This window comes from Capricornis sumatraensis, chromosome 20, assembly GCF_032405125.1.
Source record: "Capricornis sumatraensis isolate serow.1 chromosome 20, serow.2, whole genome shotgun sequence".
Lineage (NCBI taxonomy): Eukaryota > Metazoa > Chordata > Mammalia > Artiodactyla > Bovidae > Capricornis > Capricornis sumatraensis.
In genome coordinates this window covers 20,496,978-20,524,798 of record NC_091088.1, presented here as the reverse complement: position 1 = coordinate 20,524,798, position 27,821 = coordinate 20,496,978, and the positions used below count along the sequence as shown (strand labels likewise).

The window sequence follows — 27,821 nt, the reverse complement described above, 5'->3', positions numbered from 1 at the left end:
GAGTGCCTTCCCATACCAGGACCTCCAGCATCACCAGGGCCCCCAGACCAGCACCACCCCGGCACCTCTGAGTGTGCTGCTTACACCCACCTGCCCCTCCTTGTCTCAGTGAGAAGACCTGCTCCCACCCCGCCCAAGGAATCCTGAGAGGAACAGTCTCCCCAGGGAGGGTCCTGGCGTGAGCTCTGGGGGCCAAGGGATGTGAATATAAATATATAGGCTGTGTGTATATATTATATAAACGTATGTATATATGTACATGCACATCAGGAGGACGGGGGTTCTTGTCCCAGGATGGAGACTCGTCCTGGTCCAGGCCTAGCCCAGCTCCTCTCTGGAGGCATGGCCGTCTGGGGGCACCTTGAGAAGCATCTGCCAGGCAGCCCAGGGGCTACAGGTCATCACTTGAGGTCTAGTGTCCAGGTGTTCGGGACATACAGGGACTGGGTCTGGCGGGCACGACGCGGCGTGGTGTTGAGGGCATCCACGCTCCTGCGGCTGGAGTGCACCACATCCGCTACGAAGCCGGTGCAGTCGCTGCAAACGTCCTTCATGACACAGCCGTGGGTGTACATGTGTGGGAACTCCTCCTCCACATTCCGCCACTGCAGCCCTTGCAGCGATCTGGGGCAGGACAGGGCTGTTAGGGGGCTCTGCCCCAGCCTCTGCACCCCCCACATCCACGCCAGGCAGAGCAAAGTCCACCCCACAAAAGCCCTTCCTCGGGAAGAACTGGGACTCCGGGCTCTGACCACTCTGCCCTCCTTCCCCAGCAGAGAAACCCCTGCCCAGCTCCCAGCCCATCAGGAACATCACCAAGGGCAGCACGCACTGGAAGGCATCTCTTCTCTGTGTTGGCGTGGTTTTGGCAGTTGACATCCTCTGAGGACTCTCAAAGCCCAGTGTGTAGACGGGGATGTGAGAAAACTTCTTAGAAGGCATCTTCATCTGCAATATAGAGAGACACTCCAGGCACCTCGCTCCCCCGAAAAAGGCCACCTGCCCGGCCAGCAGAGGACCCTGCCTGAGGTCACTGGCTCCCACATGCTCACTGGACGCCCCTTCACACCTGGCGTTTGAAGGCATGGTTCCCTTGCCTTGTAGAGCAAAGTGTGCCTTTTTAACATGCCAGGTGTAGCCCAGTGGCCTGAACGTAACCATCACTTAACATTGAGAGCGGTCATAAAAGGCAAGGGTTTGAAAATCATGGTGGTAAAAACCTCTCAAACAGAGGACTATCTCTGGGATAAAGGAGAGGTGAAGGAGTGACACCCAAATTGCACCTCAGGTGTACACAGACACTACAGGCTGCTGTATCTAAAACGAGCCCTTCCAAAAACACTTCAAGACTGTGGTGTTGGAAGGAGACTTTAGAGAAGGGTTTCTTGGCACTGGCCTACTAAAACAGAATTTTTTCTTTTTTTTTAAAAAGAACCATCCACAGGGTCTTTCCACTGTAGTCTTGGGCAGTGTAGGAGTGGGTTCTTCCTGGAAGGAGAAGATGAAAGAAGTGACTAGGGAGGGGAGTCATCAGACTCGAGATAGCAGAGCCTCTATCAACCCCCCACCTCATTCCCAGACAACCCAGCCAGGCTGCAGGACGCTCAGGACACGGGGCCTCGCTCTGACCCCAGGTGGTCCTCACCTTTATGCTACAGGAGTTGCAGACGGCTCTGGAGAGGAAAGAAGAGGGTTAGTAGGGTCAGCTCAAGGGGTCTAGCACGCAGGCCAGGCCAGACTGTTGCCGCCTTCTGCTTGCCCCCTGGCCACATCAGTGTTTTAGTCTCATTTTACTCCCAAATCTTGCTTTTCTTTTTACTTAGCTCCACACCCAAAATACTCCTTCCTTCCAGGCTCTTTCTGGGGACCATGGATCTGCAGTGGAGGGTGCCTGACTTCCCCGACATGAGCACTGCCACAGCCAGAGGGCCGTCAGGTGACATGCCCAGCTTTAAGCAGTGAGTAATGTTTATTTCCCATCCATATGTGATTTCAAAAGTACATGCCTTTTTGTTGTAAAAATTCAAACACTAGAGAGAATTTTAGTCATGAGTTCTCTCCTGTATAGCCCATTCTGGAGATGCTCCCTACTAGCACACTTTCCATGCTCCAGATCTAAGCATAAATGAATAAAAACATACATTTAAAATAACAGCAAAATACATGGCATGGGGTATCCTGTGTACTGTCCTATCAAGATACACCAGGGTTCTTCTCCACATCAGTGCAAACTGTCCAAATTCATTTTTTAAAACAAGGGACCATATACTCTTAGAGGGATGTCCCATACTTAATCTGCCATCAACAAACCTCTGTATTCATTTGATTTGATTTCACTGTGGTCAGGGAACATACTCTGTATGATATGAATCCTTCCACATTTCTGAGACCTGTTTTATGACCCAGAATACAATCATGTTGGTTAATGTTCCATGTGTACTTGACAAGAATGTACATCCCATTGTAAGGACTAGTTTCTGTAAACATCACGTAGATTAAGTTGGTGATGGTGTCATTCAAATCTCCTATACCCTTAGTTTTTCATTTCTCTAATTATAACCATGGATTTAGGTATTTTTCCTTACCATTCTGTCAACGTTTTGTTCCATGTATCTTGAATCTCTTGATAGGTACAGAAAGTGTTCAGAATTATTTCCTTCCTTTATCACCATGAAATGAACTCCTTTAACTCTGGTAATATTCTTTGCTCCATAGTCTACTTTGTATGGTATTAACATACCAACTCAGGCTTTCTTTAGACTACTATTGGCATGAGGTATCTTTCTCCATCCTTCTTCCAATCAATTTGTGTCTTTTATTTAAACTACAGGTCATAGGAATTCCCTGGTGGCCCAGAGGAAAAGACTCCACACTTCCAATGCAGAGGGTGTGCATTTGATCGCTCGTAGGGGAACTAAAATCCCACAAGCTGCATGGCACAGCCAAAAAAAAAATACACGACTTATAGACAACAGATTGTCTTGGTTTCTTTAATCAATATGGGAAACTCTGTCTTTTAATTGGCTTGTTTAAGCCATTTATGTTTAATGTAATTGTTGATACAGTTGGGTTTAAGTCTGTCATCTTGGGATTTGTTTTCTTTCTGTCGTGTTTGTTCTTTTTTCCTTCTTCTGCTTTCTGTACTGAGTATTTTTTTTATGATTCCATTTTATTGGGTTGGCCAAAAAGTTTATTTGGAAAAACCCAAATGAACTTTTCAGCCAATCCAGTATATTCCTTTTGACTTAAAGGCTAATTCAACAGTTGTGTTTGGGCTCACAGGATCATCTTTAACTTATCACAGTTTTCCTTCTAGTCATATTTTACCATCTAATGTACAGTATAAAAAACTTATAACAGCATATTTCTGATCCTCACCTTCAGTCTTAATGATATTGTTAGGATATTTTTACTTATACATCTGTTAGAAGCTCCCAAATACATTTTTTATTACTTTTTTGCATTCCTAATAAACTCTGTTTGGATGGCAGACTGAATTTCACCTTGCTGGGTGCTACATATTGGTTTACCGTTTGTATTTTTCTCATCTGTTTATTTTTGGCTGTGCTAGGTCTTCACTGCTGCCTGGGCTTTTCTCCAGTGCAGAGAGTGAGGGCGCACTCTAGTTTCGGTGCACAGGCTTTTCGTTGCAGCGGCTTCTGCTCTTGTGGAGCCCAGGCTCGAGGGTACGTGGGCTTCGGGAGTTGCAGCTCCCAGGCTCTAGAGTCCAGGCTCAATAGCTGTGGCACATGGGCTTGGTCGTTGTGTGGCAAGTGGGATCCTCCCAGATCAGGGATCAAACCCATGTCTCCTGCGTTGGCAGGCAGATCCCTTACCAGTAAGTCATCAGGGAAGCACCGGTTTACCTTTCAAGGAGGCATAGGAAGAGAATCTTTTATGTTAGGAGACTTACATCTTAGTAGCTACTGTTCCTAGTGCTCTTATTCCTTTGTGTACATTCACATCTCCATCTGGCATCATTTTAACTTTATGCAGCAGGCCTCGTTTACCATTTGTCCCAGTATGGGTCTGCTGGTGGCTTTCGTATTTCTCGAAGTGTCTTTACTTTTGCCTTTGTTTTTGACACAAATATTCTTGTACAGAATTCTAGATTGACCACTTTTTTCTTCTTTCAGTACTTTAAAGATGTTATTCCACTGACATCCTGCTTGTAGTGTTTCGATGAGAAATCTGCAGTCATCTTTATCTTTCTCTATACACAACATGTCTTTTATTTGCTGACTGAAGTTAGGAATTTCTGTCTTTCTTTAAAGGAATTTTTCTTTATCATTGGTTTTATCACTGATCAATTTGATTGTTGAGTTTTGGTGTGATTTTATTCATGTTTCTTGTGCTTGGGGTTCACTGAGTTTCTTGTGGGTTTACACTTTTCATCAAATTTGGAAAACCTTTTTAGCCATTATTTATTCAAATACTTTTTCTGCCCCCACATCTTTAGGGACTTTCTTTACAGCTGTATTAGGCTTCTTAATGTTACCCCACAGCTTGCCAATGCCATTTTCATTTTTAATTCTTTTTTTTCTGTCTGTTTTATTTCAGATAGTTTCTACTGCTGTGTCTTCAAGTTAACTAACCTTTTCTTCTGCACATTACTCTAAATGTCTAATCTGCTATATATCATCCAGTGTAATTTTTTTCATCTCAGACATTTCAGGTCTAGACGTTTGTCACTTCTTTATGTCTTCCATGTCTTTAACTTTTCAAGGCATAAAATGCAGTTCAAAATTGTTAATGTCCTTATCTGCTAATCCTATAATCTGAGTCAGTTCTCCATGATTTGATTGGTTTTTCTCACCATGGGTCATGTTTTCCTGCTTCTTGACATGCCTGATAATCTGCAACTGGATGACAGGCGTTTTATCTGGCTTGATGCTGGCTACTTTTTTACTCCTATTCTTGAGTTTTATGGGCTTCCCTGATAGCTCAGTTGGTAGAGAATCCACCTGCAATGCAGGAGATCCAGGTTCAATTCCTGGGTCGGGAAGATCTGCTGGAGAAGGGATAGGCTACCCACTCCAGTATTCTTGGGCATCCCTTGTGGCTCAGCTGGTAAAGAATCTGCCTGCAATGCGGGGAGACCTGGGTTTGAACCCTGGATTGGGAAGATCCCCTGGAGAAGGGAAAGGCTACCCACTCCAGTATTATGGCCTAGAGAATTCCATGTATAGTACACAGGGTCACAAAGAGTTGGACACAACTGAGCGAATATACGTAGACACATAGACTTGAGTTTTGTTCTAGGAAGCAGTTAAGATCCTTGGGAATAGTTTGGTCTTTTCTGGTCTGACTTTGATTTGTTAGTTCTGGAGCAGCACTCAGTCTGCTGCTGCTGCTAAGTCGCTTCAGTCGTGTCCGACTCTGTGTGACCTCATAGACGGCAGCCCACCAGGCTCCCCCGTCCCTGGGATTCTCCAGGCAAGAACACTGGAGTGGGTTGCCATTTCCTTCTCCAGTGCATGAAAGTGAAAAGTGAAAGTGAAGTCGCTCAGTTGTGGGGGTGCTTATTCCTGGTAGTGAGGCAAGACCTTTCTGTGATTCACTCAGCAGCCCATGAGTCACAACTTGCCACCTTGGTTGGTGGGAACAGACACTATTCCTGGTACTGCTCCTTTAAATCTGTAGGACAGGGTCAGTAAACTTTTCCTTTAAAAGTTCAGATAGTCAACATTTTAGATGTGACTAAATGAATAATAAACAAGTGGGTGTGACTGTGTTGTAATAAACTTTATTTCTAGAATAGGCAGTGGGCCAGGTTTCCACACCCTCAGTAATTTCCTTTATGTATGTGCTGACCAGAACTCTGAATATGCAAGGAGGACCTTGTGAAGGTCTCTGAGACCTGCTTCCTGGAGAATCCTCTCCCCTGTGGAGATCTGTACTGTGAACTCTAGCTGCCCGGGTACCCCTGTTCTCAGCTGAACAGGCCCGAGTCCAGAGCTGAGGCAGTCGTAGGACAGAGCTTACCCTGTCTGCTTTCTGGTACTTGCTTCATACCTGATTGGTTCTTGAGAACTAATGTTTCAAGTTTTTGCATCTTTTTTTTTTTTTTTTGGCCGTTTCCTGTGGAAAATGCCTGTTCTGCTTCCCATTACCCAATCTTGGATGAAAGTGGGGGTCCCTCAGTTGTTAAATTGAAAATTTTGTTCCTTGGTTGCACTGGTCACCGTGCCTGATGGAACATGCCCCGAACCACAGGAAGCCCTACTGGACAGAAAGCGAGAGGCTTCCTACCTCCTTCCCCTGTGAATTCACAGCCAAGGTGCGTACAGAAGGCTCACCTCTTGCAAAAGAGACAGGAGGGTGGCCATGACAACAGCGGGAACTTGGCTCGGCAGCAGCAGCAAATCTGTGAGGAGAGCCTGGTTGGAGCCCAGTGTTGTCCCAAACTCACCAGGCCCAGCCCTGCCCACACCTACCCCCACCCAGCTCCTCACCTTCCCCTTCTTCAGGCTGCTGAAGAGCTCCTTGTTCTGCAGGAACTTCTCCATCTCTGCCTTCACCAGCACACGGCGCACGTCCATCACCTCCTCCACCGTCAGAGCCAGGCTTTCCACGGGGTGGCTGAACTCCTAGGGCAGAAGGCCTGAGGCATTGGTCTCAGGCTCTCAGGACGTCTCCACAAGTTCCCCACTTCCCTGAGGACTTGGCATCTTCCCGGCCTCAGTCCATGCAAGCTCCCCAAAACGCCCATGCCTTGAGGCTGTACTGCTCCTGGGACACTCCTACAGGCAGCTCCCTGACCTGGGCCCAACAACTCAACTGGCAGCCAGCCCCTCGATGACCTCATTGCTCACATAACCCTTCAGCACATCCCACCTTTGTTCATGATGCTACCCAGACCTGAACCATCTGCCTCCAAACTTGTTGCTCACCTGAAAACACCCCAGGACAATCAAAGTCACCCAGAGTCCCCAGGCCCACTGTCTCCCTCCTGGAACCCCCACCAGAGTGCCCTCCTGCCCCCCACCTCACTCCTCCTGGAACCCCAACACCACCACGCCCCCTTCTGCCCCCAGCCTCCAGGAACCCCCAACCACCGTACTCCCTCCTCCTTCCCAGTGCTAACCATCCACTGCCACTCTGGGTCTGTTAGTCAGTTGGATGCTCCTGTCCACCTCATCATAACCGCCTGGCCCTTTGGGCGGTCATGGTGAGTATACCCTGTTCTGCCCCAGGGGAACAATCCTGTGTTCTTAGCACAGAATTTGACTTCTCAAAGGGTCACTTCCTCTTCTATGAAGTAGGTTATTTCAGCTCCACTAAGAAGATGCAGTGTCTGGCACCAGAATCAAAATGTTAGCTACGAAGACAAGGTGGCATGGGAGGCACCAGAGGATGTGGAAGTGGATGGTGTTTGTGGTCAGATTTTCTCCTATTTACACTTGTTGGTCAGCTGCTACTGTCTGGCACTGGGTGAATCTGGGACCTTGCGTTCTCTTCTCTCACCTGAAGCGTCCAGGTCTCCGGGCTTCCGATTAGTGTTTCCTGTAGCCTGGTGGTGCTGATTATATGTGAACAATTTCCCTCTAACCTTACAGATGTTACACTCACTGTACACATTGCTAAGAGATCTCAAGTTGGGTGCTCAGTAGATTGGGTTGAGGCAAGGTCATCGCAGTTCAGGGGTTTGATAGCCAAGCCTCTTGGAAAGCTCTCGAGTCCTGAGCTGGAGAAAGACTCACGAGACTTGCTATTAAACACATGTCCCCTGATTGCTCGACATCCTTCCCTTCAAGAGGTGGTCCTGGGACTTCCCTGGTAGCCCAGAGGTTAAGAATCCACCTGCCAATGCAGGGAACAAAGCTTTGATCCTGGGTCCAGGAAGATGCCACATGCCACAGAGCCACTATGCCCGTGTGCTGCAGCTAATGAGCCACCCTCTGCAATTACTAGAGCTTGTGTTCTACAGCACAAGAAGCCACTGCAGTGAGAAGCCCTTACACCATAGCTAGAGAGTGGCCTCTGCTCGCTGCAACTAGAAAAAGCTGGCATGCAGCAACAGAGACCCAGTATAGCCAAAAATAAATAAAATAAAAAATAATAACATCTTTAATAAAGAATCCATCTTTAAAAAAAGGGGACAAGCCACAGGGCAACGAAGCCCTCATATCACGACCACTGGGCCCACTACTGTGCTCTGGAGCCTGCCCAACTAGAGATGCCATGTGCCACAAGGAAAGAGCTCCGCATGATGCAAGGAGGATCCCGAGGGCAGCAACCAAGACCCCACACAGCCAAATAAATAAGATGTAGTTCCCTAAGTAGGACTGAGTGACTGACTTGTATGGAATGAATAAGGTGGAATTGACAGTGTCAGTCCCAAGAATGTGTCATAAAGACACTGGCTTCCTTCTGCTTCTCAGATGGCTCACTCAGGGGAGCCACCTCCTGAGGGTGCTTCACCTGGGACGAGCTGGGGCCCCGCCCAGAGCCAGGGGAGGAGTTTCCTAGGAAGGGTCCTCCAGCCCAGGTCAAGCCTCCAGGTGAGACACAGCCCTGCCACTGCAGCCCCATGGAGGCCACTTCCGGGCTCTGGACCCAGAGAAATGATGAGATGGTAACTGTGTGCTGTTGCAGCTGCTAAGTGAGAGGTGATTTTCTAGGTGGTCAGATACCTAATACAGGGCTCAGAGGGTAAAGCATGCCCTTCAGTTGGGGAGTATTATTACAGTGACATGACCTTGACTTTTCAAAGCCTTTGAACATCCGTTCTCACTTGAGCCTCTCAGTAAAACCTCAAAGAAGCAATAATGACAGCCACCCTCTGGATCCCCCTCCACATGCCAGCAAGGTGCCCTGTGGCCCTGCAGGCACTCCATTCGGCTCAGGTCCAAGTGGGAGCCTCAAGATGCCAGCAATTGTTAGTTCATGATTACAGGTCAGACAGAATTCACAGGAGAGGGAACTGTGGCACAGAGAGGGAAGGGCCCGGAGCCAGAGTTAAGACCCGAGAAAGTGCTATCCAGTGTCAGCATGCTGCCTTCTCATGTGCCCTGACCCTGAGAGATGGGACTAGGCTGTGCCCTTAGCAAGGTCCTTCTCTGGCCTGGCTGCAGTGCCCAGAAGGCCCAGGAGGCGGCAGCAAAGACCAACCTCCCCAGGCATCCACTGAGAGGGCCCCCCCCACTCCTGAGCCTGAAAGGGGACTCCCCATCCCCTCTCGCTGTCCCTGACCCTGGCCACCCTGCCCCACAGCACTTCTGTCACTCACCAGCCACAGGTGACTGGCATCCGGGGCCGCGGAGGCCCCATGCCTGTCCTCGACTGAGCTCACGTCACTGCGTGGTAGGGAGCTGGGGTCAGGCTGGGACTGGACACTGACAGGGAGGGAACCTGGTGGAAGAGACAGGGGCTGTCAGGACAACCCGCAGTAGCTCTGGGCCACAGGGCTGTGCTAGGCACGAAGAGGCAGTGGGCGGGATGGCAACCCCAGGCCTCAGCACTGTGGGACCAGCTAACCTAGAGTGGCCGGCTGACCGACGGGAAGGGACGGGGCTGTGACAAACCCCAGGGGACTAGTCCAGTCCAGAGTGGTGTGCATGCTCTCTGGGCCCCTTCCCATTGACAGCAAAGAAAAAGATTAGAACAGTCTGTCAATCCATCCATTGGTCCAGCTGTCTTTCTACAGACCAGTATGGCAAAGTTAACATCTCTAGGTAAAAGAATTGTGGGGATTTTTCTGAAGTTTTACACTGGATATGGATTACTACTTTAACAGAGTTTTAAAAGGTGGAGTGTGGCTGCTTGAAGTGATAAATGTCCCTCCGGCAGTGCAAGCTCCATCTGGAGCAGCAGGACCTGCAGGAAGGCGTCCAAGGAGGGAGGGGCCACGTACCCGGCTCCAGGGGGCTCGGCCTCCAGGACTGCATGCTGCCCGCTCGTGGCCGGGACAACTCCAGGCCTCCGGGGGGCTGAGGGGCCGGCTGCCGACCAGAGGTCACCTCACTCCGGAGCTGCGCCAGGTCATGCTCAGAGAAAGAACGATCTCGCTTCAGCGTCCCCTCTCCGCACGGTGACTCTTCCTCCTGTGGACACATCAGCCCAGCAACACCCTGTCCACCCTCCTGTGGACAGTCCAGTCTAGCATCACTAGACCGCTCTGCCCCAGTGCCTCCTGCCTGTCTCTGGACCAAGGCGTGGGGTGCACAAGCTGACTGCTGTGCACTACCCCAGCCAGAGGAGATGCATGCTTCAGAAGCCAGCCCCTGCCCTGAGGTCCCTGGAAAGTCCTGGAGATGACAGGCCTGGGGTCACGTGGGGTCACGTGGAGACAGCCCCCAGCCCAGTCGCCAGGGTCAGAGGGCAATGCAGCCAGGGTGGGGAGTCACGCTGGGACCTGTAGGCTTTGCACCTCCAAGTGCGGCTGCCCAGCCCAGGAGGACGTGGCTCTCCATTTCATCCTTTTATGTGCTGAGGCAACAGAGGCTCAAGGCCACTGTCTCAGTCACCCTTGTGAGTGACCAAGATGGGAGAGGGTGCCTGAGCCCCGCCAGGCTTGTCCCCAGGGCAGACCCAGCCCCACAGCAGGGTGCAGACAGGACCCCTAGCAGAGGGCCCACAGCTGGATGCTGCACCCTGGCTGTGTTCTGTTCTCTAGAACCTCCTTCTCTCCCCTACTTCTCCCTCCCCTCCTCATCCCTCCTCCCCTGCCCCACTTCCTCCTCATGTCAGTCTCTCTTCAGGAACCTGTGGGCTCTGACCTCAGAAGTGTTCATCTCTTCCATCTCAGCCAACGTAGGGGCCTTGAGCAGGACCCGGGGCCTCGGGCGCTGGGCGCTGCTCCCGACATCCGTGACGGACAGGTTGATGCAGGAAGTGGACTTGACGTCCCCAGAGCAGGCGTTGAGGATGCAGGGCAGAGAGCCGAACCCTGGGGGAGGCAGGAGGTGAGGCAGGATGGACAGGACAGTGCGGGGGAAGACGAGGTGCAGGGGAGGGGTGTTCCGTGCTCACCCCGCTCGCCCCGGCCGTCCCAGCGCCTGCTCTCCACAGGGCGTAGCCTGCGTTCCTGCTTGATCTCCTCCAGGATCTTCTCGTGCAGAGTTCTCTGCTTCTGAGGTAAGGGGCGAAGCCTTCTCTCTGAGACCTGCAGGGGGTTTAGCAGCACCAGGTGGGGGCCCAGCTCCCTGGAGGCCCTGTGTGCTCTGGCAGGCAGCGTCCCAGAACCAAGCTTCCGGATGCCCCGAGGGGCTGGTACCTGCTTCAGTGGAGGCCGGGAGCGGATGAAGTCCAGGATGAGTTCATGGGCATCTTTCTTCACTCTGGGAGGGATGTCCCCGTCAACCTGTGGGAGAGAAGGAGGGCAGCAAGGCTAAGGGGCCGTCTGCTTGGGCCGCAACCATGACAGGGGTTCACCCAGCCTCCCCCTCAGTGGCTGTGTGGCTGTGGCCTTCAAGACCTGACCACCAGCTTTCCCTGCATCTCAGATTCTGTATGTTGAAATGCGGGTCAGTGGCTTTACCTCACAGGGTCTTCATAAGAGTGAGATTAACACACGTTTAGATTCTCAGAGCAACGCTAGCACACCACGAGGCCCTGTGAGACTTAAGTGGGACAATCCCACAGCCTCAGCTCCCGCCCCTGGTCCCCTTCTCCCTGCCAGTGTCACACTATGTCCCTGAAAGGACCATGAGGTATATGACTCGAGGCCACATTGCCCATTCCCACTGGACTCCCTGGTTCAGTGACCAGCGCACCAAGCAGGGGCTCCGGCAGGCAGAGGGGCCTGAACATGTGACCTCTTTAACCCGGCCCGCTATGACCTTGAGTGGCTCACCATGACCTTGCGCAGTTTGTAGTTCCTGGCACGGATGTCCTGCATGAGCATCTCGAAGGGGGTGAGCTGGAACTCTGTGGGCAGGGGGTTGAACTCCTGCTCCTGCACCTTCTTCAGCTTCACCCCATGGCGGAGCTCCCGCATGAGCTGGACCCAGAGTCGGGCCTAGGCCCACGAGAAGAAGGAAATGGCCCTTAGCCCTGGGCGGGGCTCCAGGCCTGTGCCCCCTCTGTGCCCTGGTGGGGGTGGGGGACACGTGTCTTACCCAGTCTGTGCGCCTCAGGCTGTCCAGCTCCACAAGGGGCTTCTCTGCCTGCGGTTCATCCTCCCGGAGCCTCTGCAGCATCTGTTAAGTCCGGGAGAAATGGGAGAACGGGATTAGTGGGGCTGTGCGCCCTGCTGGTCTGCCCCCTGGGGACGCTTCTGCACCACGTGGGCATTTTGGACAAGGCTTTGGGGCACAGAAAGGTATCTGAGGGAACCAAGCCATCAGCCTTAGAACCACATGGAAACACTCATGTCCTGCTGGCTATTGGTGGCCGCTCCTCCCATGCAAGGGCCGGGGGAAGCATGACCCTTGCAGCAACCCCTGGCTGCAGCAGAACCCATGGCCTCCTCACATTGACCCACACTCCTCCACGGGGGCCCCATCCTCCATGATGCAGGCGTGAGGCCCTCCCGCATCTGGGAAGGGCTCCAGACTGCCGCTCACAGGGCACACCCACCCTCGTGGAACAGCACGACCTCTTCTGTGCATGTCATCCCATCTGGAGCCTACAGTCATCTGCTTCTTTGATTGTTTTCTGAATGGTTGGCTCCATGAGGTCAGAAACATGTTTTCAGCTTTGGGGTTGTTTTAAATCTGGCTCCCAGCATTGTGTGACACATGCTAGGTCTAAAGCATTGGTTGAGTAAATAAATGAGTCAGTAAGTGGATAGTTGGATGGGTGGATAGATGGGCAAGAGGGCGAGTCACTCAGCAGACCCCAAAGTCATAGAGATGTATTTCACGAACTGGGAGAAACGCCACCAGCAAGGTGAGGGCCCAGAAAGGATGTTGGGAATGCTCAGGGAGCTGTTTTCTGATGAGAATTTGTGAAGAGGCTGCTAAGTTCATTGCCCTGGATCTTAACAGCAGCAGGGGCTCTGCTCTCACTGGCCCTCCATGCTGGAGGAGCACCTGCCTTTAGCACACAGCCTCTGCCACCCCATCCCCCAGGTCAAACAGAACCAGTCACCCCGGCTTCCCTCCCAAGCCACTTGCCAAACTGCCCTGGGATGCTCTAAAAAACTCAGCCAAGTCTCTGAGAAGCACAAGGTGTGTGGTTCTAAAAATAGAGCTGGGTGTGACCTGCGTCTCTGTGGACAAAGGGCATGAAGGCGGGTCTCCTGTCCTTTCTGGAGCAGCTCTACTGCCCCTGAGCAGGCTGTTTCTGCTCTCAATGCCAGCCCAGTCACACACTGCCAGTAGCCCACTTCTCACTGCCTCCTCCAGTCCCCTGACTTCTCCTGGGTCAACTGCTTGAAGTTTAGAGCTGTTTATACTTAAAGAAAGAGCTTTTATTGCCTGGCCAAGGAACTGACCTCAGCAACAGTCAGGCAACTGAAAATCATTAGGATCCTTAGTGCCACACTGGAGTGCGAGGAGACAAGCAAAAGACCCCAAAGAAGGAAAAACAAGCCCAAGAGGCTCTTTGGGAGAACGGAATGGAAGACCCATCTGTCTCCTTCTCAAACTCAAGGAAAAGAAATGCTTTCCAAGGAGGAGCCGGTTAGTGGTGACCTTGAAGAGACAGCTGGCTGTGGAGTTCCTCCCAAGAGGAAGAAATCTTTCCCCAAAAAGGAACCACACAGTGACCCTGAAGAGTCAGGAAACAGGAGGGTCCTCAAGAAAAAGAGGAACTTGTCTTCCAGGGAGGATCCACTCGGCAGTGGACCTGAAGAGGCTGCTATAGCAAGAGCAGTGGCTCCAAGAAGACAATGCTCTGAAGGGCGTCTCAGGAAAACCAGAATGGACATCTCCCTAGTGGGGCATGAGTTTCAGACATAGTCCCCACCCATCCTCTAGAGTCCAATCAAAACAAACGGAAAAGCAGACAAGCATTAGGGGCAGCCACAATTAAAGCACTGGCAGGATATCTCTGCGATGCTGCGCAGGAGTGGAGGGAAGACAAAGGATGGGGCTGGGGGGCAGCGGGTGGGCAGAGGGACCACACACACACACTTTGGGCTACAAGTGGGCTGCAGACGAGGCCAAGTGACCAGAGCAGCATCTGAGCTGTCCTGCGCTAGATGCCAGGCCCCTGGTGAGAACAACCCTTAGAGTGCTCAGGCCCAGGCCTGGGGAAGCTGGGCAGGAAGGAGACACTCGCCAACGAAGGGTCAGGGTAACATCAGGGACCAGCACCGGTTAATTCCAAAAGTACCTCCTGACCTCTCCAAAGTCTCCATTTTCCTCCTCATCTGTGAAATGCTGGTGGAAGGCAGGGGTCCCTGTGGGCTGTGACCCCCATTTCAACGAAACGCCTCAGTTCTCTCCAAGGGAGAGGCTGTGAGAGTTGAGCAAAGACTGTCACCTCCTGACTTTGAGACCATGAAGCGGCAGAACAGCTGTGGGGAGAATGCCAGCCGGGAGCCGGTCAAGCCCTTCTGCTCCGTACTAGCTGTGACCTGGGGTGAGAACACGACCTCTTAGCGCCTACAGCTGCTCAACTGGGAAATGGGTGAAAACCACGGTGCGGGTGGGGGGTGGTGGGGGTGGGGGGTGGAGAGGAATGTGGGACTGTCATCCAGGGATAAACACCAGGACGAGTGACCCCTCACTGAACTGCCCACCTCCCCAAAGCTCCAACCTGTTGGCTCCTCTGCTCCCTGTTTTCAGAAGGAACCAGCTCTGGGGCAGGAGACCTGGAGACACAGTCCCTTTTGCAGATGTAAACATGAGGACCAGGGAAGCTAAGGACTGACTTAGAGACACACGAGTGAGGTCATGGGTAAAGGCACCAGTTTGTGAATTTCTGAGCCTCTGGTCTCTGTGCAAAGCCAGGTAAGCAGGACACTGAGGATTAAGCTAAAACCTACAAAGTGTTCAGGACTGTCTGCCACAGAGTGGACACCCACTGTGGACAGACGGAGGGACAGAAGAAACTAGGCAGGGAGAGGGCTGGGCCCTGCCCACCTGCCCCACCTCTGCGTGTGGAGGCGCCTCTGGGACCCCACCCCTCGCTCGGCTGGCCCCACCCACTACCCTCCACTCCAAGCAAATCCTTGGCCCTCCGGCCTGGGCCACTCGCTTGCCTCACCTCCTTGGCTTCCCGGACCCTGGCGAGGAAGGCGCGCAGTTCCAGCGTCTCCACGAAGAGCGCGCGGCACACGGCCTGGTAGTGGGTCTGTGCGCCCCGGGGCTCGGTCAGGCGCGCGGCACACAGGCGCATAGCCTGCGCGAAGGTGCGCACGGTGCGAGGGCCGCCCTCTGCCTCCTCTTCTTCCTCGGGACCCCCGTATCCTTCGTCGGCCGTCCCGCCACCACCGTCGTCATCGCAGTCGCTGTTGGCCATGAGGTCGATGAGCCGCTCCAGCTGCGGGCTGAGCTCGCGCTCCTCGTGCTCAGCCAGCCCCCAGTCCAGCGCGCGGTAGATTGCGAAGCCCAGCGACTGCACCACCTGCGGGACAGGGCCCTGCTGTTAGGCCAGGGTAGGTTGGGCACACAGGGCGGGGTGGGGGCGTTCTAGCCGCCGCAGGAGGTCACCATCGGGTGGGTTCTACTGGTGAAATGGGATAGCAGCTGTCCTCTGAGGGGTGCACCACCGCCCCCACCCGGGAAACAGTGCTCCCCAGCAGCACAGCCACCGCGGAAAACTGCGTGGCAGGTTCTTATAATTAAGACACGCTTTACCGCTAGACTGCAGCTCCTCTGGGCGCGGGGGGCGGGGGAGGGGGCGCGCGGGGGGGTTCGCCAAGAGAGGAAAACTGGAAATCCCTGTGCGGGAATCCACAAAGGTCAAATCCACCCCAGGTCGGTGGGGTGGTGATCCGAGGGATACTAACTAGTCAGCCGTGCACAGCCCTGAACCCCCAGCACCGCCCAGAGCCAGGACTCTGGAGCTCCAGACAACACAGAAGCAGTGTACAGCCACAGAGGGCAGGCCCCTGGCTCCCGGGGGTCGGGGGGTGGGGGGAAGCATGTTGGGAAAGATGTGTGTGGTGTTGCTTACACACCAGTCAGAGCTTGCCACATGTACAGTTTACCCCCAACAAAAGTGTTTAGAAAAAGACAGAGAGGCAACCTAAGGAAGCATTAGTTCACGTGCAATGACAGTATGTTTTAGATCAGAGGAGAAAGGCTAGCTTATTCAATAAACGCTGCTGGAGTAATTGCTTAATGACACATATAAAGCTTGACACTGGATCTCACAAAAAGTGAGACCCCTCAAGTATTTTCAGCTGCATGTAAATTTCAATGTATGTGAATTTAACCTGAAAGAGAAAAACCTAAAAAATAATTGTACCTATTATAGGGAGAGGGGGTGGGGTCACCAGCAGGCAGGTAGTGAGGGGGCGCTGCAGGGAATAGGTGAGTCCTTTGCTGGTGGAGCCTCGTGTGGGGCCACTATGCTATTCTGCTGGCTTTGCATAAGCTCAAAATTCTTTCTCCACAACAAGGTTTTAAAAAGCGGATTAGCACATTAGAGACGAGTCCTGCACTCCTCTTAACTCTGCTTTTGGTGTTACTTAGCCCCTAGGGAACTGAGCTTTCAGGGACCACCATTAGCATTTCAGATCCAGGTTGTGTACTGTCTGTGCCCCACAGCCTTGGGTCTGCTCGAGAGAGGCGCCGGGGAAGCGGTTCGATGCCAGGCAGTGGCGCACAGCAAGAAGAATGAGGAAGCTGCTTCCAGTGCTGACAGCACCGAGTGTTTGTGTTTGAAAGGGCATTAATGGTTTCCTTTCACGACTCAGTACAAGAGATATACACACACCAAAATGACCACAGCTCTTTGCCACTAGTCTCAAGACCCTCACAGGTGGGGAAAACATTGGTCACCTGCCTGCCTCAGGTAGGGGGGCCGTGCTGGCCTGGGGGGGGTGGTCAGCCTGGAGCCTGTGCCCGGACCTCGTGCCCCTGGACGGAGCCACACCCTCGCTAGGCATGTGCAGGCCACCTGGCCTCTGGGCCTTTCTGGTCTCTCCTCTGTTTCCTGTGATGTCACCCCCAGACCCCAAGGGAAGGGGTCAGAGCAGAGCTGAAGGAAAGTGTGACAGTCAGCGCTGGGCAGAGGGCAGGGCACAAGAACAGGCCTTCTCTGTCCACAGAAGCACCTCCCAAGATGCCCTGAGTCTGGAGGGGCTTAGGGGGGGTCTGCCTGGCTCGGGGATGCCTGGGGAGGGTGAGGCCCTGTGGGAGCGAAGTTCCAGTGAAAGTCAATAACGCTCCCAGCCTGGAGGCACCTTATCTCTGCCTCAGGAGGCGAGGACCAGTTGGGCTACAGGTCACACCCCAGAATCAGGAGTCAAAGGGCCTGCTCTGGCCAGTGGAGTCCCTGGGGCAGCCCCTTGGGACTGCTGGGCGGGCAAGGACCTCACTTCACACAAGTTCCCATCGGTCCTTTCTTGGCCCAGAGGGAGGTGCAGGAAGAAGACAGAGATGAGCTTCCCTGGTGGCTCAGGAGGGAAGACTCCGCTGCCAATGCAGGAGATGTGGCAGGTTCGATCCCTGGTCTGGGCAGATCCCATGTGCTGCAGAGCAGCTAAGCCCAAGTGGCACAGCTAATGAGCCTGTGCTTTCGAGCCCAGGCGCCACAACAAGGGAAGTCACCGCAATGAGACGCCCATGAACCACAACAAAGTGTAGCTCCCATTCTCTACAACCAGAGAAAAGCCCATGCATCAATAAAGACCCAGCACAGCCAAAAATAAACAAATAAAATCACTTTTACAAAAAAAGCAGAGTAAACTCCACCTCACCCCAGCTTTGCCCCACAGACCCCGCTGACCCCAGGGTGACCCTCTCTCTCTGGAGGAGACCACTCTACCCCTCGGGCCGGGCAGGCAGCAGGCCTAACACCAAAGCTTCCTGGCTCCAGTGCAGCACAGAGCACCCCTGTTGGGCCTGCCTCCCCTGGTTCTGGTCTCTGGCCTGTGCTGGCCTCACATCAGTGAAAGGGTTAACTCCACTGCAAGCCTCTAGAGAGCCGCCCCAGACCCAGACACTGGAGAGACCACTGGCTTCCCCCCAGGGAAAAGTCTAGGCAGAACCCCGAGCCCCCCTGCTCCTGGCAGTGTGGGCACCAAGCAGCTGAGGCCCCGAGACCAGCTCAAGGCACTGAAGGGCCGGAGTGAGAATCTCAGCACCCAGGCCAGGAGGCTGCCCTGACCGACTTCCTGGGGCCCCCACGTCGATTCCCGAGCCTATATACAAAGTTCTTTGTGTTTTCAAGACTGATGACAGTAGGGAACACAAGTGGAACAGGGGTGGGGAACACAAGTTCACTTGGGGCTGTGGGGCAGGGCAGCCTGGCAGCAGGAGCCGCACACAGCAGTGAGATGGACGCGTCCTGAAAACAGGGCTAGGCTTTTCTTACTCAGGTTCCAGGACGCTGTGTAGCGTGAGCTCAGAGCAACCCCTGGGAACTCGTGTTGTATAAACAGCAGGGCATCCGCCCGGCCAGAGGATGTACTTTGTCACTGACACAATTAAGAATTGCCAGCATGTGGTGACTAGAAAAAGTCAGAAAACTTTGCGATGGTTTTATTATTGTAGGTAAAAATCCTCCATGACAGACCAATGGGTTTCCCTTGTGGCTCAGACAGTAAAGAATCTGCCTGCAATGCAGGAGACAGGGTTCGATCCCTGGGTCAGGAATATCCCCTGGAGAGGGGCATGGCAACCCACTCCAGTATTCTTGCCTGGGAAATCCCATGGACAGAGGAGTCTGGCGGACTACAGTCCATGGGGTCGCAAAGAACTGGCCATGACTGAGTGACTTTCACTTTCACAGCAGACCAACTGGCTGTGCCCACCCCCTTTCTATAACACTGTGTTTAACATATGAATACGTGTTTACACAAAACCATTTTTTATAAAGCAGTGGAATAAACATCAAATTCAGGACAAAGCACCTGGGGCCAGGTGGATGGGACAGGAGACACAGATAAAGGTCCTAGGGATGAGGCACTGGAGCTCAGGGACACAGGGGATGGGCTGCTTTTCCTGTTTGTTCCCCAGCCACACGCCTGCCCAACGCTCTGACCAGGGAGACCACATCTCCTTTGCCCCTTCTGCCCTCTGATCAGTGGGAGGCACCTCCAGGAGCCCAGAGGTCACAGGGGAGACCCCACGTTTCAGACCCCTGGAGTCCGCCCCACCCCAGCCCGTGTGCATGGGCTTCCCTGCCTGTACACGATGCCTATTTTCAGGCATCGTCTCCCCACAAGCCTTTCCACCAAGCCACTGAGCACTTATCCACATCCTGCCTCATAGGAACAACTGTACAACTGTTGTTGTCCAGTTGCTCAGTCATGTCCAGCTCCTTGTGACCCCACGGACTACAGCATGCCAGGCTTCACTATCTCCCGGTCCTTCTAGAAGCACAACTGTATGTGCTGCTAATTTACAGCATACAACACACCTAACTGTTACTTCGGATCAAGTAAATTTAAATTTTGTTTTTAAAGTACCTGGGCTTCTGAGCTGGCCGGTGACACCATTGTTGTGGGCTCTGCAAGAGAAGAGAAGCAGCAGTCAAGACAAGCTTCAGCATCCCCTGGGCCAGCCCCCCACCTACCCCCAGGAACACACAGCGCACCTCTCAAGATCTCCACCAGAAACCAGGGCACCGAGCCATCAGTCAGTGGATGGACACTGATAAGACCCAGCTCTGTGCCGGACGCCAGGCAAGCCCTGTGGCCCTGCCCTGGGGCAGATGGTCCCACCCTGCACAGCGGTCACACCCCGAAGGGACCACTCAGACAGGAGCAGCCTACAGGGCCTTGAAGCCCATCCCGCCCCCTGGGGAAGCAGGCAGGGGGCAAGAGTGAAAGGGGAGAGGAAGGGTCAAGGGGGCAGCTCAGGTCAGCCAGGTCCAAGGAAAGGCCTCGCGGTGGGAAGCGGCATACCCCAAGCTCAGTCAGATGGGAAACCCGGGTGCAGTGGGGAGCCATGCACTCCCAAACCAGTCGGATGAGAAAGCCGGGTATGGTGGGGAAGGCAGGCTCTGCTCCAGGGTTCCCAGCAGCCATGCGGGTGAGTTGCCATCTGGCTGCACCTCTGGCACTGGGGATTTCTCCCCAGACTGTCAGCACCTCAGCCATTCATACAGGGTGCCCATGTGCTGAATTTGGCTGTGGGTATTTTATTATTAAACATGGCACTGAGCTGGCATGTTTACAAGCACTTGCAAAGCCAGTGTATAGCCTGGGAGGTCGATGGTCCTGGTACCCACTTCACAGATAAGGAAACAGAGGCTCTAGGGGATGAGCTTATGTGCCCCAAGGTATCACAGCTAGTAAGTGGTGGTGCTGGCTGCGGCCAGGCTGGGGGACGCCAGAATCTGTGCTCCAGTCACTGCCTGAGCCACCCTCCAGCCTTCCAAGAGGCCAGGCTGGAAAGACAGGAAACCCACCTCCTTCCATAGCCTTGCTTGAATAAAGCACACAGAGCTGTGGGAGGGTATGAATTTCAGCTGCCTTAATTGAGGTGGATAAAAACACAAACCATGACATTCTCCGCTGAGTGAACCTGCTAACTCTGCAAATATTTTCCAAATGCCATCAAGAGACAGGAAGATTGCCAGGGATAAAGGGAGTTTGTGTAGGGCTGAGCCATGAAAACACTTTCCCATTAAAACACTGCACTCCCAACATGGGTGGCGTTGATGGAACAGTGAGTACCTGGGCATATACCTTGGCCTGAATTGAAGGTTCAGTAAAAAGTCTGTAGCTGTGAAGGACAGAGATCGTGGAAAGTGGGAGAAATAGAGGGGCCGGGGCCCCGAGTTACCTTGCTATAAAGGGCAGGGGGCAGCCAACTCTTCAGAACTCTTTATAAACCCAGCACGGTGTGGAGGTGAGTTTTCACCAACCCAGCTGTATTTAAAGTCGCACAGGCTTGGGGAACCTTTGGGCTGTACAGAGCAAGGAGCCCCGCAGTGGTCCCGTGCCCAGTGCTTTGCTGCAAAGTTCAGGGCCACGCTTCCCTCTGCGCAGATGAGGAAGCTGGAGCTTAGAGACAGAGAGGGTTTACCAAGATCACACAGCTAAAGAATGGTGGTGCTGGGAGCCCCACCAGGCACAGCCAGACTCCGGCTGCACCCTCCAGAGCCCCCAGAACACCTGGAGTTGACATAACTTTGATAGAAGCTTGACATAACAAGCTGCTCACCTGGCATCCTGCACACTAGCTCATACTTATTTACAAACCAACTTCTCCCTGGGGAGGAGCAGAGAGACGGAGGTAGACGCAAGGCTCTACTGATGCACGATGAGATGGGAGCTAGACGCAGCCACCTGGTTTCCCTGGCATCCTCACCACCCTCCCCAATATGTGCTGGGGTGGAAAGTTGTTTCAGTTTCTTCCGGGAAACAACAAAAGACAAGAAGTCAAGAAGTGAGGGCGTTTTCTTTGAGATGACCCTGTCATAGTACAGGAAACAGGTTTCGTTTGTGGGAGAGAACTCTGTGAGGACTCTGCAGTCTGGAATCCTGGGGGCAGTGCCTCCCTGGGGCCAGCAGGGGGTGGTGGGATGGGTGCCAGCAGCCTCTCCCCCTTCTGCAGGGCTGGGGCTGAGGAGCATTGTGGTGAGTAAGGACCCTGGCGTCCTGCCTCCCTGACCGCAGGGAACAGGGGGACGGGGATGCAGTGTCCTGCTAGGATGCCGGGGGCCGGTGATCGTCCGCTGATGATGTCCTCTGGGCTTGGGGTCAGCACCGGAAGGAGCCTTGGACTCTCCTCTCCACTCCTCACTTCTTCACTCGAGAGAGGAGCTGGTGAAAGCAAGATGCCGCCTGAAGCCAAGAGGAGACAAGTGCTCCGAACCCGGAAGCTGTTTGTTCAGCACAGGGGTCAAAGGCGCCCTGTGTTTGCGGTGTGTCCTTCCTCCTCCAGGTCGTTTCTGCCATAAACTCACACATCACCATGGGTGTGGTTTCCTACCCAGCAGCAAGGCCCAGGAAGCGAGTCAAGCCCCAGGGACCCAAGACAGAAGACAGAACTCTGTCTTGGGGTCCAGACGGAGGTTCAGTTGTTACTCAGATGACCTTAAGGCAAAGGGATTATCATGGCTTTACAAGGGTAAATTTGTATTAAGCAGTAAGTTTGTGTAGCTTGCTCCCTCGGTAGTCCTGATTTTTTAAAACACTCCGCTTGTTTGCATTTTCCAATCCTCGGGGAAAACACTCGAGTGGATACCCACGAACTTGGCACTCACTGAATTCCTGGGGGAGGCTTCCACTGGATTCCTGGTGGAGCTGAGGCAGTGATGTGCACAGGTGCCCTGGGCTCAGCACATCCTCCTCGATGCTTGGGTGAGGTGCACATGGGGCATGTGAGCAGCACCTCCCCGGGGCCAGCATGTCCCAAGGCTCCACAGATACCCACATGACCTCTGGGGCAGCTGCTAGCAAAGCCCCATTCCACAGAGACTGAAACTGAAGCACCCAGAGGCCTAAGTAACTTCCCAAGGTCAGGCAGGGGGTGGGCGCAAGCCAGCCAAGCCCACACCCCAGCCCTGCCCCCATGTCTCCCCGCAGGTAACTGCATGGCTGCTCGGCCTTCCTGAACCTCAGTTTCCGTGTCTGTATGATGGGCGCATAGCTCTGCCTCCCCGTCAGAGGCCTGAATGAGACAGTGGGCTGCAGGCTGCAGAGCAAGCCCCCATCTCCCTCAATGACAAGGTGGAGCCACTGCAGCCCCACACCATGTCTTCCTGGGTGACCCTCAGAGGAGCAAAGGGCCTGGCGGGGGCAGCTGGGGGACAGCCAGGGTGGGTGGCACCAGCAGCTTTGGAGAGGGCCAAGAAGTAGGAGACAAGAGCCACATGGGAAAGCTCTGGCTGCTCTGTTTCAGGATGTGTGCTGTCTTCCAGGGGAAGCATCCCAGCCTGCAGCCATCCCAAGCTCTCCTCATATCACTGCACACCCCTCTGTGAGGAAGGCCGTTTAAAAGATACAGGCAACCCTGGTCACTTAGGAGGCCACCTGCCGGAGGCCTAGCAAGTCCAGCATGAGGGCCTAGAGCCCACAGGACACGCAGGGCTGCCCAGAACACTGGGGGTCCCACTTCAGCTTCTGGGAGGGGACACCCTGAGCCAGGAGAAACATGAAAAGGTGCCTCCCATGGGAAGGGGCAGCCCCACTTACACACACAGTGCCGGCAGCACAGAAATGCAGCAGCCGTGGCGGCGGCGGCACTGCGTGTCCATGTGCCCACGTGTCTGTGTGCCTGTGTGTGTGTCCATGTGTCTGCTGTGTGCACAGGTCCTTGGGCCCAGGGTGGACACCGGCTTCACACTAACATTCCCTCATTAGTCTTCCCCTGTCCCCGGGCATGTGCCACTCTCACCCCAGTTTATGGGGGAGGAAAGGGGGCCCCTAAACTTCACCCTAACTCCAGTTTCTGGGCTGGAGGTAAAGAGGTGAAGAACGGAGGTCATGACACAGGGCTGCCAAGGAGGTAAACTGGAAAAGTCTTGCCTCCAGGTAGCGGTGGGCAGCAAGGGGACAGGTGCCGGTGTCTTGGGGGTGGCAGAGGGGCCGCAGAACTACAGGCAGAAAAGGAGGGAGGGCTGCAGATGCAGGTGCGAGCTGGTGGACGGGCCACGTGAGGCACCCAGGCATGCAGAATGGGTCCTGTGAAAAATTTTAGCATCGAAACTGACAAAAAACACACCAAACATGGAAAAGTAAGGCAGTGTGTGGATTCATGTAAGAACAGAGAAGGTTGGAGGTGAAAGGAGGCACAGCCCTGTGACAGCCCCGCATCCACCCTCCGCCTGCCTGGGGCTTTCAAGGCGGAGAGCCTGTGCGAAGAGAAAAGTATGTCTGTTTCCCCTGCAGATGTCAGCTGGGCGGGCAGGTCTCAAGCAAGGAGGCAGCCAAGTGTCACTTTGGGAGCAGCCAGTGTCCTGCGGGGCCTGTCCTGGAGGCATCAGGTGGACAAATGCCACTGAAACTGTCCCAGGGTCACTGACCACGACTACACTGCATGGAAGGGGTGAGCTTTGTCTCAGGGAACGGTCAGCACCTGTGCTGCCTGATGGAGTTTCTTGCCTTAATTAAACAAAAACCAAAACTTTTGCCTATCAGGAAGTTTTAATAATAGCCTCCTAAAAATAACCTCACTTAACATGTTTCTTCATTTTCCCCACTTGAAGAAGGGGGGCTTCCAAGCAGTTATGAAGAGGTTGAGATTAAGAAGTTTACTCAAGTCAGCTTTTCCCAAGTAGCAGAAAGTGGGAAGTATTCCTGCTCATATCCTAAGATAATATTGTTCATCCTCCCCAGGTAAAGTTTAGTTTGGTTGTTGAATTTTTTCTTTTTTTTTCTTTTGGATCAAACCTGTGCCCCCTGCAGTGAAATCCTGGAGTCTCAACCACTGGACCATTGGGGAAGTACCTGGTTGTTGCTTTCTTTACCATCATCTTAAACAATGACTTAATGCCTAGCTTTACCAGAACTTCATGAGGGGGGCTGGGAACTGAGGGCCCATGTGACCTTTTTCTTGATGGCTATTACAGCATACTTCTTGCAGTGAATCCACTGAAAGAAGCACCCAAGTCCCAGAGAAATGCTGTATTAGCTACCTACAGGAGACAGTCAGCCTAAAGTTTCAGCTGATTGACGAAAGCTCGACAAGGACAGAAGAGGAAGTTCAGGGTAGTCTATTTCTCAGTCTTTATAGAGGCAGCAAGTCACAAACCTCATCCACCTTTACAAGACATGCTTATGGACAGAAACTAAAGATTGTATCTAATGGAAAATGAAATTGGGCTCCTGTGTTACAGGCCAGTACAGGTCAGTGCTTCTGGGTCTGCAGGGACCAGGAAGAAGGGGCTAAAGAGGAGGTGGGCAGGAGAGGTGGACAGGTCCAGAAGACCACCACCCCAGAGGATGGCCATTGTGGTTCCATGTGGACAATACTGACTCCTCTACAAAGAGAAGCCCTCAGTTCTAGCCACCTGCCAGGACTGGCAGCAGACCACTTACTACTCTCCGCCTCAGTTCCCCACCTTTTAAATCAGAGGGTCAGACCAGGCAGGCCCTTACAGCCCTGTTCTGCGGTGGCAGAAGCCAGTCCCTGGGTTGTTTGTCTCCAGGGATGAGCAGGGGCACAGGGAAGGTATTTCAAGGAGGAAATACAGTTGGGAGAGAAAAGCTCTTTGTGAACATACAGACTCCAGGGCCCACAGGTGAGACGAGGCCACCCTGTCCCATGTTCTGAGCCCACCTGTGAGGACGGTGTCCACAGGCACTGAGAGCATCTGTGCTGAATCCAGATCCTAACCCTTCCTGTGTGACAGGTAAGCCTGAGCCTCAGATTACCTGCGCGCAGAATGGAAACAGTACCATTTGAGTCCAGTTCTTATTATTTCATCTAGACAAATATATTAGAGCTTTTTGTGCAAATAGCTCAAATATCACCCAACTGCTGTGTTAGGGAGGTGGGAACAGGGCACACAGATGAGATGGGAGCTTGTGGAAGAATACTGAGGGTCGAGGAGTGGCAAGCATTCAGCAGATTGCCTGGTTATCAAAGGAACTGTCCTACTGGCTAGCTTCGGCCTGGCCCATCGCATGGATTTCTGCAAACCCACCTCTCCAGCACACACAGCCGGTTGGTGCACTTCCCCAGGTATATCCCTTTTAGGGGTAGTATGCTCGGCACCAGCACCCTGGTTCTCCAGGGAAGAAAACTTTTTTCTTAAAGAGGCTAAAAATCACTTAAATTCATCATTCTCCAAAGATTTCAAATATCTTTCAAGGGCTTCATTGTTGAATATTGCTCATGGTTAAGAGTTGAACACTAAGCAAGCTGTTCCCCAAATCTTACATTTTCCTTTCTCTATTAAATCGGCAGACCCACAAAAAAGAGCCCAAGCAAAACGTTTCCTTTCTTGCCTAAATACCAGTCCAACAACGATCCACACCACCAGTCACTGGGTGGGACCGACTCCCAGAGCAGAAGGAAGCAGACCGGGTGGGGAGAGCGGGCAGGAGAGGCAGAGTCTGGTCTCCCCGAGGAACGTCCTCGGCCAAGGAGCCAAAGCTCCTCTCCTCTCCAGCCAGCACTGGCCCTGATGGTAAGATGGGTTCCAGGTGTGTGTGTGTGTGTTGGGGGGGAGCCGAGGGGCAGAGGTCCGAGCTCCAACGGAGAGTTGGGGGGCTCCCAACCCAGAAAAGGGAGAGGGGGAGGAGGGCCTTCCAGTCCGGTAGAGAGAGAAGCCAGAGGAGGGCCCCCAGTGCGGCAGAGGGGGCGCGGAAGTGGGAGAGGTCGGCGGGTCCCGCAGAGAGAAGGCGCGGCAAAGGGGGCGCCGGGTCCGAGGCCAGGTCGGGCAGAGGGAGGGAGGGAGGGTCGCAGCCCCTCCCCGCCGCGGGCGCCGCCCCCCGCCCCGCAGCGACCCAGTCCCCGGCCTCACCCGCCGCGCCGGACTCCCGCCGCGCGCTGACCGAGCCGTCTCTGCGCAGGAGGATGTCCGCCGTGTCCCGGATGCGCCGCCGGCCGCCCGGCGCGCCCCGCAGCCCGCGGCAGCACTGGAAGCACACGGCCCACGCCTGCTCCTCGTTGATGGGCTGCTCGTACGCCTTCAGCACCTCCTCCAGGGACAGCTCCCACGGCTCGGAGCGCCCCGCGCCCCCGGCCCGCTCGCCCGCGGCCGCGTCGCCGCTGGAGCTGCCGGCCCGGGCCATGGCCGCCCCATCATCGCCGCCTGCGCGCCCGGCCGGTTTCCATAACAGCCGCGCCGGGGCCGGCGCGCCCGCGAAGCGCGGGGGGCGGATCCCGCGCCGCCGGCCGCTGCTTTGTCATCGCCCGGCCCCGCCCAGCGCGAGCGGCCGCAGGTGAAGCCGCGCAGGGGAGGAGGGCAGGAGAGGGGAAGGGAGGGGCGTTCCGCGGAGGGGATGGGCAGGCGGGAGAGGGCGCAGAGCTGGGCTTGAGGCGGGGATGGACAGGCCGGGATCAGGGTGCTGGGGGAACGCAGAGCCGGGAGGAGGTCCGGGAAGAGTCCGGGGGAGGGGGCAGGGGTGCGCAGGGTTGACCCGCAGAGGGGTGCCCGGGGTGCGGGGCACCTACGGAGACGCGGTCCTCCTCGCCCGGCCCGCGAACCCACACTAGGCTCTCAACACGCGTGTCAGGCCAACATCCCGCCCAAGCCCCACCGCGGTGACTGCGGGGGAGCCGGAGGACTGTGACTCCCGGAGGGGCAGGCGGTGCTGCAGAGCCAGCTGGCCAAGTCACCTCGGGAGTCACCACTCCGTGAAGAGAGCCAGGAAGACCCGAGGAAGGAAGTACTTAAGTGTCCCTTTTCCAGCGGAAACACGCGTCAGTGTTGACAGCTCTGGCGTCTCCGTGGAACGCGCGCGGCGCTTCACCCTTGGCCAGGAGCACCGGCTCAAAGGCGCCCCCGCGGGCTCTTCCGCCCTGGTTGCACTGGGTCAGAGTGACATGGCCAAAATGCACTGGTAGGTGAGGCAAGAAAGGCGACGGTCCCCACCCTGGATAGCTCATGGCCTAGATTCCTGAATTTCTCCATGCTGGCGATTCTCTCAGGTCTGTAGTGGAACTTGGGACTGGAAAGTTCCTGGGAATTCTCAACAGCTGAAGATAGAAATCACAGCAGAGTTGCAATGTCACCTCATTGAAGACTTGTAGGCGGCCCCGTAGGGCCCTACTCTCAGATAACCCCATCTGGCATTTTCATCTTCCAAAAAAAGGAGTTTGTACAGATGAATCAATCGTACAAGTTTTGGCGTCCAATAGCTGGGCACTTTCACAGCTTTCCTGGTTCTTGGCGCGTATGCAGGCAGAAACCAG

At 54.2% G+C, this 27,821-nt stretch overlaps 1 protein-coding gene across 1 annotated transcript; it reads right to left on the bottom strand.

Annotated features, from left to right (window-relative positions):
• Positions 1–174: 174 nt before the first annotated feature.
• Positions 175–26,698, bottom strand: SPIRE2 (spire type actin nucleation factor 2). The gene is made up of 15 exons (XM_068992287.1): positions 26,428–26,698; positions 19,475–19,515; positions 15,100–15,459; positions 12,063–12,143; positions 11,798–11,962; positions 11,219–11,305; positions 10,975–11,107; positions 10,722–10,891; positions 9,857–10,046; positions 9,233–9,354; positions 6,456–6,590; positions 6,300–6,367; positions 1,646–1,673; positions 833–948; positions 175–624 (listed from the first exon to the last, which is right to left on the bottom strand). Exons 1-15 carry the CDS (start codon positions 26,696–26,698, stop codon positions 402–404), a joined length of 2,190 nt encoding a protein of 729 aa, XP_068848388.1. The 3' UTR covers positions 175–401.
• Between the last annotated feature and the right edge of the window lie 1,123 nt (positions 26,699–27,821).